At 39.4% G+C, this 13,101-nt stretch overlaps 1 protein-coding gene across 1 annotated transcript in view; it reads right to left on the bottom strand.

The window, feature by feature from the left end:
* Nucleotides 1-13,101, bottom strand: part of PDE11A (phosphodiesterase 11A) — a 717,642-nt gene that overhangs the window by 307,009 nt on the left and 397,532 nt on the right. The window contains exon 6 of the mRNA XM_089690441.1: nt 9,421-9,553. Within this exon, the coding sequence (XP_089546567.1) occupies nt 9,421-9,553 (133 nt within the window). The remainder of the gene's footprint in view (nt 1-9,420; nt 9,554-13,101) is intronic.

Below are 13,101 nucleotides of genomic sequence, written 5' to 3'. Positions count from 1 at the left end.
TCTCCATCATATCCCGATCTCAAAAGAATTTTTTAAAACTATGACTACCAGCGCTGTTTAACTGCAATACCCCCTCTAGTCAACTTTAGAATGACAGACTAAAAATTATATTTGAATTTTATATTACCACATCTATAACCATAACATAAGTCCTCATATATATATATATATATATATATATATATATATATAGCCCCCATATCATAAATAAAAACTATAATCATCTTGATGATCATGCATATCTGCATATAAATCCCTCCTGGCATGTTGTGTTTAATTTTTAGGGAAGCACTGCACTGTATGTATATATATATTGTATTTATGCACATGTTATGAGTATGTGGTTATTGTGAGCTGCTTTCAATCACATTTGTAGTTTATTGCCACAACCCACTTGTTGCTCATGAGATAATAGCTCACTGTATTTAATCATTTCAGTTTTGGTGAGATACTCCCAAAGGGTTAAATACGTCTTAAGAGCAGGTTCACACTGATGAGTTTTCAGTGCAAATTCCGCACCGCATCAGAATCACACCTCGTTCATGCTGTGGGTGTGTATATTACGTTAACAACACCCTGAAAGCGGTCCGGACAATGTGGTGTGATGTGCAGAATTGGATCGCATGGGTGTGAATACATATGCGATCCGATTCTAGTGCAGAGCCAAAAAAGGGTCCTGCATGTTTCTGGTGCAGGTACGGTGCGAATAGAGCCATACAAAATGTATGACTCCAATCGCACCGCACACAAATCGCATGTGATTTGCACAGGAATGCGGTGCGGTTCCTGTGCGAATCACATGCGATATGCCACACCGCACATATGTGAACCCAGCCTTAGGGATTCGGACCCTGACACTTTCCTCCTTACAACTCTACAAGTGCAGCAGCTCATCAATAATGAAAAATTCACTCCCATTCCCATTCATTTTGCACATGAACACAGAAAAGAAAACATCTATTTCTGCAGAATAACAAAAGGTAGTAATCTGCAACAAAGTTTATTAAAATCCTTGAAATGTACCCCGATCACCCAGAGGGAAATGTTTTTTATCAACAAAAGTATAGCTACTCTTTAGAATGGGGATTATGCTGATAAAAATTTTTTTTTAAGAAATATAAGTGAAAGATGGGACCTTGAGTCACAGAAAGTGAAATGGATTAACAGTGCCCCAAAGCTTCTCTGGGGTCGGGCTTTAGTATGGATCTCTAGAGCCACCATACAAAGCCTTTACTCACCTGTCATAGGCAGTTACATATCATAGTCACAAACTCCAGGATTTATACTATATATACAATAATAAAGAGCTGTGAAAACTAAGAAAAGCAGCTACGCTATGATACAGCACGCATCCTCCATACTGCCCTAGGCAATGTCATCATCAATACTGACACAACGTGTGACTCACGAATACTGTTACTGTACATAGCTCCATGCTGCAGGGTTTCACCGACTAGAAATGCATAACTTGATTACTAGAAATGTCCGGTTCTTTATAATTTTGCATACGTATTATACTAAATATAATATTACTAAATTACACTGTGGTCTAAAATTATAGATCAGCCCTACTTTAAACTGATATTCAGGCTTGTGTGGTTCAACCACATGCTAGCTTCAAATATTTCATAGTAAGCAATCAGCTTCTAACATCAGCTTGTTCAATGAACCACTTCAAGTCCGGACACTCTCACCCCCTTCCTGTCCAGGCCAATTTTCAGCTTTCAGTGCTATCACACTTTGAACGACAATTGCACGGTCATGCAACACTGTAACCATATGAATTTTTTTGCATTTTTTTGAGACAGATAAAACTTTATTTTGGTAGTATTTATTTACCACTGGGATTTTTATATTTTTTGCTATATAAATGAAAAAGTCCAAACATTTTGAAGTGTTTTTCTTATACAATTTTTTGCAAATAAATAATCTCTTCATAAATCTTGGCCAAAATGTATTCAGCTATCTTTTTAGTAAAAAAAATAACCCAAATTAGTTTATAACCAAAAATTATAATTTTTCAAAAATGTTTTTTACATTTTTATTTATTTTTAATATTATTATTTATGTTTTTTTTAACATACTGTCACCCTAGCAGTACAGTGTCACCATAGTGACACTGTACTACTTGTGGGGGGTGATGAAGATTTTTTTTGTTTTTTACACTGATTGCTTTTACACCCATAAAGGCTGTAAAAACTATCATTTCTCCTTCTCTCTGACTGCATTCTTGCAGCCATTGAGAAATACTCTGAGGACTCTGATTGGTCACAGCTTGTCACATGGTACAAGGCTGTTGTGAATAGCCTTGTACCATGTGACCTCTGTGATCATTCACAGATTTCACTAGTAGTACGCAATAATGTCTGCAAGTGACATCTTGCTTACTATTATTCATGTGATCACTGATTGGCCAATCAGTGATTACATGATCGGGACCTCACACAGAGGTCCCGTACAGCGATCGGTGTTCTGCTATGTCCTCCGGACACAGCAGGCACCGAATTGCAGTGCCGTGCACTCCCAGGGAGCGTGCACAGGCAGTGAATGCTGAGGCCATTTATAAACGGCCTCCTGCACTGCTCCGGTCCAGCCGTTTATGTACATGAGCCAGACAAGAAGTGGTTAATCTTTGACAATAAAACCTGGAAGCTGATTGGTTGCTATGCAGAGCTGCACCAGATTTTTTGTGCAACTGTTTTAGTAAATCCCCCCCCATTGTATCTTTGGGATTGTCTCCACCAGAGTTCCCACTACAGTCACATCTGTCACATCCATTAAGTCTAATTATGGATTCATAACAAGTTTATTCAATTCTTTTGGGGCTACTATTGGAAAATTTGGATGATGCAGACAAAATTCAAGGCATGTATGGCCAGTTTAAAACAGACACCTATTTTTTTAATAGACATGTACGCATTTCGTTACGAACCAAAATTTGGATGAAATTCTTGTTATTCATTTCGGGGGTCAAAGAAAGGCTTTCCTGTTTGAATCTGTGCAGGGGAGCTGATTGCTGGAGTGGGATTCCTGATCAGCATTGTATGCATCAGTAGTCAAAATAAGAACTTTCTTATTTTGACTGCTGATACAGATGCTGTTGGTCAGGCAGCTCAGTGGCTAAATAGTTAGCACTTCCACCGGGCAGTACTAGGGTCGTTGGTTTTAATCCCAACCACTGCACCACCTGCCTGGAGTTTGCATGTTCTCCCTGTACCTGCGTGGGTTTCCTCCTGGGTACTTTGATTTCCTCACACACTCCAATGACCTGCAGGTAGGTTATCTGGATCATGTCTAAATTGGCTCTAGTATGGTTTGGAATCACCAAATCCAGGCTGCGCTTCCACATGTGTCACTTCTGGTTCACGCCACACGTGGCCTTATGCAGACGTGAACCGGAAGTGATGCATGCGGAAGCACAGCCTGGATTTGGTGTCCAAACTATTTTGTATGGCGTTTTTTACCTTTATAAACATGTGAATGTAATACCTTTTTATAAAGCCTACTTGTTAGTACATACTGCATCATCGGAGTGTCCTTTATTTCCTCTATATAAGGGTAGGAATCTTTGACCTCAAATCACCTTTAAAGGGACCGGTCTTTTCTTTGGTTTGGTGATTTATTGAAAGGAAAGAGGGTGTCCAGCAACTCTGATATGGTTGATGACCGGGAGAATGGAAGAACCGTTGCGTACTTGTTATTATAAAGTGAAATCTAACTGCTCTAAGGTGAGAGTTCTGTGAGCACTGAGCACTTCAATTGATGGTGCTGGTTATATGAGCACGTGAAGAAGCTTATAAAGTTGTGAAGAATTTTACTGTTGAATCACTTTTTTACATGGACTTGCTTCTATGGACACTTTATTATTATGATTTGTGTATGTTATATTTTCACCCAGTTGTATTGATGATTTAGATTTGTATTAGCCTTCCTAGCGTTCTGAGTATGTCCATATTTCTGTGCTCAAAGCGGTACATTTTTTGCATGGAAATATGTCTTTTTTTTATTGTAGGCCTGTAATATTTAGGAATAACTCAGTGAAATCTGTCTGAACAAGAGTCTATTAAACATCCCGGGTATGATAAAATTTGAAACATGAAATCATAAATTAGAATGTAATAAATAATCATAAAAAATAATAATATATTAATAAATGTAATTCAATAATATAATCAAACCAAAAACACTGAAATTTGAAATATAGCGCCAAGTTCGCACATCACTGAGCAAAGTTGCAAAATCGTTTTCAGTGTCTGATGACGAATTTCCCCACGAATCATTATCACTCAATTATGCAAGTGATTCTAATTTACTATCACTGTTCTCTAGCTGGTTTAAAACCGCTTTTGACCTAAAGGGACGCTTTTTAGACGCCATGGACATTTCTCAGTTTCCAGGCAGAATGAACGGTAAAAGTGCAGGCAGGACAAAGCACTCAGGACAAAATGTATTAAATGGTTTGATACAGTAATGTTATACTATGCGATGTCACTTTTACAAGTTTTAAATTTCCCGCCAGTTCCATCCCCCGTATGCCCCGACGTCACAGGGAACGGAACCCAGAAGACAGATGCCGGCATCGGCTGGAGGATATTGCCGGGGACACTGCAGGAGGGACATTGTGGGAGCGCAGGAAAAGGTAAGTGAAGAAGAGATCCCGGAGCAGCGCTGCAAGGTATTCCCGAGTGTAGCTCGGGGTTACGGCTTGAGGTGCTGAAACGTTACCCCGAGCTACACTCGGGAATACCGCCAGGGAGGTTAATATCATGGTTGGGATTCTAACTAACGGCCCTAGTACTAGTATCAAGTTACATACATTTCATCTAGTTTGAGTTTCTCTGTAAGGGGGTCCATGCAAAAAGCAGTGATAAAAAGTACCTGTACTGTGGCCTTATTACTAGTTTAAGAAAAAAAAAATTATCCATACATTTATAATGCCAATGACATGCTTTACAAATGTGCACTGCAGTCTGCTGGCTTTGGGAGTGCAAAGCCAACAGAGTGCAATAAAAATCAATGAGAGTTTTAAAAAAAGCCAGGTCCAGTTATATGACTTGACAAAACCACATGACAATCTCTCCTTCAGTCATGGAGTTCACTCTTCTGTCTTACGCTCTGAAGCTTAATACCGCTGTCTGCATTTTATAAATGAGCTGTAAAATGCAGGTGGTGATATTGAGTAATACCATGGAGCACAACTGAGAGTGGATAATGATATCTGCTTCTGAAATCAGTCCCCCAAGTGTAATTTAGCAAATGAATGCTAATGTGATTTGGAAATACCAGTCAGAAAATATTTTTCTCCCCAAAATCCCATATAGGTATTACTTATCCCTATTAATTCTATTATACTAATACTAGAGAAGATTGTGTATTCAGCCTGTCTCAACCCTTTAAAAACATTCTGATAGATGAGGCCTAATTGTTTTAGCAAACAAGCAGGCGTAGGACATCCCCTGCAGCTCAGTGTGTGACTAATCATGCTGCTTGTCCAAATAAGCGAGTCCCATCTGTAGAGCTTCTTGTCCATACTGTTCACATTAAAATGATAATAAACACACTGTTTAACTTACATTATCCCTTCTATTTCTGTATGTGGATGATGGCATTGTAATTATTTTAAATTTAAAAAGAAGTTTAAAGTGGAACTTCACTCTGTCAATCAACTTGGACTATTTTTAATCCTTACGCTGCTAGCATTAGTAAATAGATAGAAAAGTATATCATATTTACTTGTTTCAAACTTTTTTTTTTTACATTTCTTCAGTTACTAGTTTCCATGCCTAGGCAAATTATGTCACACATCCCAGGAGCCTTCAGGAGTGTAGGGAGGGTTCTCAGCTCAGCCAATACATGAACTAAGGGCAGATGGATTCCAGGAAGTAAATGCTACTGTACATGAATCATCTGCCCTTACTCAAGATGGCCACTGCCAGAAATATTGGGGGGGGGGGTGTCAAAATTAATTCTCAGCAAAATAAAGCATGGAGACATGGATGGATGTGTGAGTTTGCTTTGAATATTAACAATGAATTAAATATCATATTTGGTTTGTGGTGCTCAGATGCAGTGCAGCTCCACTTTAGGTACCTTTTCCATAATTGATATACAGCTGTCACATGACCCAGCTCTTTCCCAACCTGCCTACAGGGAAACATAAGCAGGAGGAGATTCTAATCCTCTGCTGCTGATCACATGTTCAAAATAAAAGAAAAAACAACTTTTGGGATACAGAGTAACAATAAACAATTAATATAAATTAATAGTTTTAAATTGTCATAAAAATAAATATTTGAAATCAAATATTTATTATTTTTGTCAATAACATGGTGAGGGTGGATTTATGCCAGTCACAGCGTCATGCCTCTCTAGCCTGTGTCTTAGAATAACATGGAGGGAGAAGCCTCCATCAATCAAGATGCAATATCCCACCCCCATTGTGTTTAGCTGGTTAGTGGGAATGGAGGAGGAGGGAGGGAGTAGGCTATCGTTTACCATATACACACACACAGACACACACACACACACACACACACACGTGTGATTCTATAGCCACATGGGCTGCTCAAATGTGATAGGGAAGAAATGCTCAGCACAGAAACTTCCTGAAAACTGAGCATGTAGCTGCCAACACTGTTCTGGACAGACAGGGGAGATAGAGAACAGCAGGATCAACCAGGCTTTTTGCAGAATACAGAAAATGAATCCCATAGTGACTGAGTATGAACAGCATGTAATACAGCATTTATTGATATGATATGGGTTTAGAAACACTTTAAATATTCTTATGATCAACAACTGAACAAAATGATTGTACATTTTAAGTATGTACATGTACACAACAATAATTACATTCCTATTGTTCAAAGTAATGTGTATATGTTTTAGAACGCATGATGCTATTATGTCAATAACTTTGGCTGTAATGGTATTCTTGAAATATTCTTTAATTTTTTAACACATGGCAATGCACATGGTGCAACAGACGGCTGACACTAGTAAACTGTATACATCATATCATATCAACTTTTCTAATTCTGTAGAATTAAATGCGATGTTTCTGTAGAATACATACATACCGATTTCCGTTTCTAATGGACTTTTCCTGTAATTCAGAGATTATAGGAATGCACTGTATATCACAGTTACTGAACTCTAGCTAAACAGTTTAATATACAGATGTCATCACATCTTAGAAATGGTAAGTTGCAATATAATACATGCTTGCTTTTGGGTTTAATAACACTTTGAAGCCCAGCATCAGTTACACTGTACAGACTAACTGCATTCTTGTCACCTGATACCTAATTTCCAAAGATGCCAAGTCACCAGCAGTCCAAATAAATGCATTTTACGTGTTTATTGTGAAGAAAGCATCACCCAAGGCATAAGAAACTGACATTTCCCTTCTCAAGGCATAGTATCTTATCTAGTTCTGGAACAATACCATCTGTGGCATTCAGTCCAAGCACCCATCATTGCAAGATTGAGTGCTGTCAAGAGTGCACTTCTATTTGGACTTCATAATGATACCTAGTCTGGACGCCACGGGAGGATGTAATATCCCGTTTCTGCAAGGATTCCAAATTTGGCACAACAAATATTTAAATCTTATCCATATTTGGTCAGAAATTATTACTTCTATATGCAATCAAATTGGCACCATGTAAGATTTACAGCTCCTTGTCAGTGTGTTCGTATGAGGGTTTCATTTGGCCATTTAATCAAAACTAGTAGGCATGGCATGTTGGTTGGTAAGTTAAGCAGGAAATTTTTCTCTTTTATCGATTGACATGTGTCGCTCTTCCATGTGCTCCTTGCTGTGAAGGCCAGTTATAGACGGGCAGTGGCCATTTTTTGTGCTGTTGACTTGTTGGTGAGGGGGTGCACTGGACACCTTGGCTGCCATTGTGCTACATGCTGGGTGTCCAGTGCGGTCCTGTACCTTTATGGAGGGTTGGGTCCCTTCAGGTTCACCTGCCCTCAGTCTATCCATTAAATACATGTACTTCTACTATAGGGGCTCTCAAAATCTGTAGACTTAGGAACTGCAGAATATCAGGGTATCGTGAAGAGGCTCTGCAGCTTACGCATGTTTTTTCAAATGTGTGCTAACTAAACTGCTGTTTTTAACGCATACTGTTAGACAGGCTAATTCGGTTTGCTTGCAAGTTGGTTGGTCAACTTGAGCTGGGAATTTTCTCTTTTATTGTTTGACATGCGTCACCCTTGCATGTGCTCCTTGCTGTGAAGGCCAGTTATAGACTGGTGTAGTGGCCATTTTTTGTGATTTTTTTGTGCTGCATGCCTGTTATGAGGTTTCCTTATTGGAATTTAAGCAGTTACTACATTATCTGCAGTAACCAACAACCATGATAGTGTGTGCAAGCTTAATTCATTTCTTTAGATTTGTGTGCTATCGCTTCTGTAAGCTGTATATCAGGCTTACTGTGCACGCAGCTTGCAGTGCTTGAAAACCTGTTGGATGGACAAGGCTATGCAGAGAAATAGAGCCCTCATTGACTCACAGTGTACATCCACTCATTCCTGGTGTAGGGATTGTTGGAAGATAATATGAAGATACATATAAGGCATACTAGCATTAAAAATATATAATAAAGGAAACCTGATCTGATAGAAATATGTTGGCCACCACTGCTACCCATCTAAAAATGCTAGCTTTTAAAGCGGAGTTCCACCCAAAAGGGGAAGTTCCACTGTAAGGCTTTGTCCGCCGCTCCCCATTAAGAATTGGCACCTTTGGGGAGTGGGGGGGAGCAGGTAGCTGAATTTGACAGGTACCCACTCCCACTTCCGGTCCGATCGCTTAAGGCAATCGGAAGCGGAAGTTGTCCTCCCCCCTCCCTCCCCATGGTCTTCTGGGACACATGACAGGTCCCAGAAGACTACAGGGCAATTCACAAAGCGCAGCACTATTCACGCATGTGCAGTGAGCACCCAGCTCTGAAGCCACAAACTGTCACAGCCGGGTGCCCATACTGAAGATGGCGGTGCAGGGGAGAGAAGACGGACGATGAAACAAGACGTGGTGAGGACACCGCTGGACTGAGGCACAGGTAAGTGTCTGTATTTTAAAAGTCAGCAGCTACAGTTTTTTTAGCTGCTGACTTTTATTTTTTTTTAATTCAGCTAGAACTCCGCTTTAACTGGCTTTGAATCTGTAAGTCACTGCATGGGAACAAACATTCAGCTAAAGAAGTCAGAACTACTGATCTACAGTATATACTTGTCAGTGACTTATTCAGAGTCATAAAACATTGAAGTAATTGGATCACCATGACAGCCAATCAACTCACATTTCTAGAAAGAAAGGTCATTAAAGGCAGCAAACATATTGCTCTTATTTCAGGATTTGATTAAGCCTTTTTTTTTTATGAACCGTTCAATCAGTACACTCACCTCCGCATCAAAGCGAGGATCCTGATATGCGTCACTTATATTTACTGGAAGACCCGTTGATGCAACTAGTTCTGCAATGCTGTTATTTATTAACCAGTCAGAATATGAAGACTTCTCCAGGCTGTCTTTGAAACTACAGAAACATTAATGAAAAAGAGGGAAAATAAGGCTGTTATAAGGTCAGCAAACTGCCATTTAAGGTATTTCATTTACATTATAATAAAGATAGATGAAAAAGTGTTTGCTGTCTACTTACCTGCTCTGATAAATGCCTTGTAACAATGTAAATAAATACATGAGACAAAAAATAGCATTGCCTTACCCACCTATGTATCAAATATATTCCATTAAAGCCCTTATATTCCCTACATTGAGATAAAAATCCTTTAAAACATCTCTTCCAAGATTTGTATCTCATTTTCATCTCTGACTCATTGTTTCTATCCTTATACTGTATATTTTAGCTTCACAATTAGGAAGTGTCTGTCAGCACCATGGACAGCATCTATTCACTGCAAAAGCTATTCATTCGGTGAAAAAACTGGCAATTCACATAGTGGATATTAACCCAAATGTTTCCCTAAAGATTTTTGGGATTCCTCTATGAAATTTGGACAACATGCACTGTACTTTTCATGCAGGCAGTTGATAGATGGATCTTGCATAATAAAGTGGCTAATGGTAATCGAATATCTAAAGTACAGTAAAGGTTATTTTCATATTTCTGGTCAAGTCTTTGGGTGAATCTTGTTAATTAAAGTGTTACTAAACCCACAACAGTAAAATCAGTCAGTATATGCTGTAAAGCATGCTTGTTATACTCACTGTGGAACCTAAGGGGTTAATCCTCTGCATTGTGTAAAAATGCTATTTGATCCTGTCATCTCCGATCTTCCCCAATCCATCTGCTGATAGTACAGAACTCTAGGAGTCACTCTGCACGTGCTCCGTTTGGTGTATATTACTAGAGAGTTTTTTTTCTTTGGGAGGGTGCATGTGATCAGCACAGGGCCAATCAGCCCTTCAGGTCAGGGATCATGCAGCCTCATATGACAGTTGGAGCAGAATGAAAACTCCTCCCACAAGCTGTAACCATTGCTCAGCTGGACACTGATAGAAGTCACAAGACCAATATATACTGCTGACGAGAAAAGGTTCTTAGCAGTTTATATTTACTAAAATAATTGCATTTCCATGTTCTGTGTACTGTGGGAGACCAGATATAGTGAATGCAGGGTCCTGGGTTTAGTAACACTTTAAATGATAGAATTCCTTTCTCTGAGCTGTCTCAGTTTATGTACATGGTGCTGAAACTGTATAAAAATAGTTTAAGCACAGGTTCAGAACTATGAATGGCAATTTCTGTCAGAATAACATTTTATTTTCTTTGTGTTTTTTTTATGTTGAAAAAAATACTAAGCACCCCAACCCATGAAGTAACCAGCCCAACATGGCAGGCATGCAGAATGTGCAGTTTTCCTGCTATTTGGCTTCCAGCCCACATGCCCTTTAGCATTGGGGGTTGCTTTGGAAGCAGAACACAATAGGAGTTGGCCAGACCTGCCAGCACTGGGTTTGACATTGCTGGACAACCATCACAAATTGTTTAGTTTTTCAACTTGGAAGACTATCAACTTATATGAATAAATGGGAATCACAGCTTTTCCCACGGGGGGATCACCACAGCATCTTTAATTTATAGTGTGTTGATGCAAAAAGGGGAGCTGACGTTATCATGTTAGTCCTGTTCTCTGCATCCCCATGGGCTTTCTGCAACCACTGTAGAAGATTGGGAGAGCCTGTGTTCCACATCTAGGGATGAGAGAACCTGCTTGGGTTCAGTTTGTTGGGGGTTTTTTGAATCCTCTTTTAAAATATTGACTGGTGGAAGTAGATACAGGTATGTGTTTGGTAGAAATTGTCTCGATGGCCATTAGCCAGCATCCCTGTACCCTTGTTATGTGCAGCTGCAGGGTGGGGAATTCCCTGACCAAAGATGGTTGGGCCAGCCACCTGCTATCATGTGACTGCTTTCTGGAGCCAAACTTTACCTCATCATTAGTCAGGACAGTATGCGAGCACCGGGCAGTAAATAGCAAGAGACAAGACAGGTTATCTTGCAATAAAAATTGGATTGTGTTATTTGAGACACTAATCAAATACTGTTCAGTGGCTGGACAGTATGTAAGCAGCTTGAATATAACGCTATATAAGAGGGAGAGACAAGGTCATATTTTGAAATAGAAATGAGGGTGTATTGTTGAGAGACAACAGCCACAAACATTGAACAGTGGCTGTACAGTGCAGCTCCAGATGGTAACAGGCATCATCAAAAGCTATACTATAATCACCCACAGGTGCAGTGGTCTGAGCCCCACTTTGTTATAATGCTGCAACCCCTCCCATATAATCTAGGGGAATCTCCTGCCTTGAGTTGCGCTAAAGTGGCAGTTTACCAGCCACAATTTTTTTTTTGCTTTTATGTATGCTACTTCTATTTTATTAGTTTTATTTTCATATGCATACATTGTTATGTATTTTTTTGGTATTATTGTGGTGGTTAAGCTACACACAGCAGAGGCCAGCCACATCTTTAATTCCTTTTCTAAGGCAACCAAGCATTCATCAGCAAGTTCAATTTTTTTTTTTTTTTAGGCAGGTAAGCCTAAGATGAGAGTAGAGGTGCTGTCACATGGATGTAGTAGGTGCCTAGCATTACTGATGTGACCTCCTCCTCACTTTATCTCCTCCAACTTCTTTGCCTACTCTCCCTAATTCTCCCCCTCCTACCCCTTCACCACCTTCTCATTTTATATGTTTATAACACAAGGCTCTGGAGTAATTTTTTTTAACCACGTCATTGGCTCCTCATTTAAGATGCCTGCACCATTTTGTCCCCCTTTGAAGAGGTGACTAAAATAGTAAGCTGCAATGAGCAGGGCTTCATTACACAATCCATGAATATCTCCTAGAACACATGCTGCATGGCCTAATAGCTGAGATTACTCACAAAAACATTCACTGCAACTCCTCCCATATTTATTGCAGAGTTGCTGGCTTGGTGCCATATGCATGTATTCCCACCCACCGTCACTTTTTAAAAATTATTTTCTCAACAAATTTATATTTTGTTTTTTGTTGTACAGAGATCCCTGGTCAAGCAAAATGGTTAGGGACAGCACAGAGCCTTGCTTTTCCTGTCAGAGTGGTAGTGTGCAAAGTTTCTTGGCACTTTAACTTATTCCATACCATCAGGCATAAATGGCTCCTTTCCTCAAGTTCATGGCATGGGTGGTTCCACTTGCCAAAAAACCTGCTGTACTGATGCCCAGGCATATTTCACTGTTGTCACCATTAAAAATGTCTGTGAAACTGCGTGTGCTCATAACTTCCTATGCTCTTTGCCTTTGCTGACTGTTATCAATCACATTGTTCTTAGCTATCCCCGAGCATTATAAAACAACACCCCGTTATGTTATGGACAGCAGCAGAGAGACAGGGTTCACTAGTCATATCTAATAACATTGATTTGTATAACAAATATAAAAAACATAACAAATAGAAAAAAATGTTTTGCCTTGAGAGTAAACATTTTCACACACATTTTAGAAATAATTTTAATTGATTTTAAATCTAAAAAGCTTATACTCAGTCTTACTAGTCCTTTAAGTAAATGCCTAT

The sequence above is a fragment of the Staurois parvus genome, unplaced genomic scaffold (genome assembly GCF_062004578.1).
Source record: "Staurois parvus isolate SC_StPar_1 unplaced genomic scaffold, SC_StPar_1.0 ptg000530l, whole genome shotgun sequence".
Taxonomy (NCBI): domain Eukaryota; kingdom Metazoa; phylum Chordata; class Amphibia; order Anura; family Ranidae; genus Staurois; species Staurois parvus.
The sequence above is the reverse complement of the archived record's forward strand: the minus strand, read 5'-3'. Positions and strand labels throughout refer to the sequence as shown.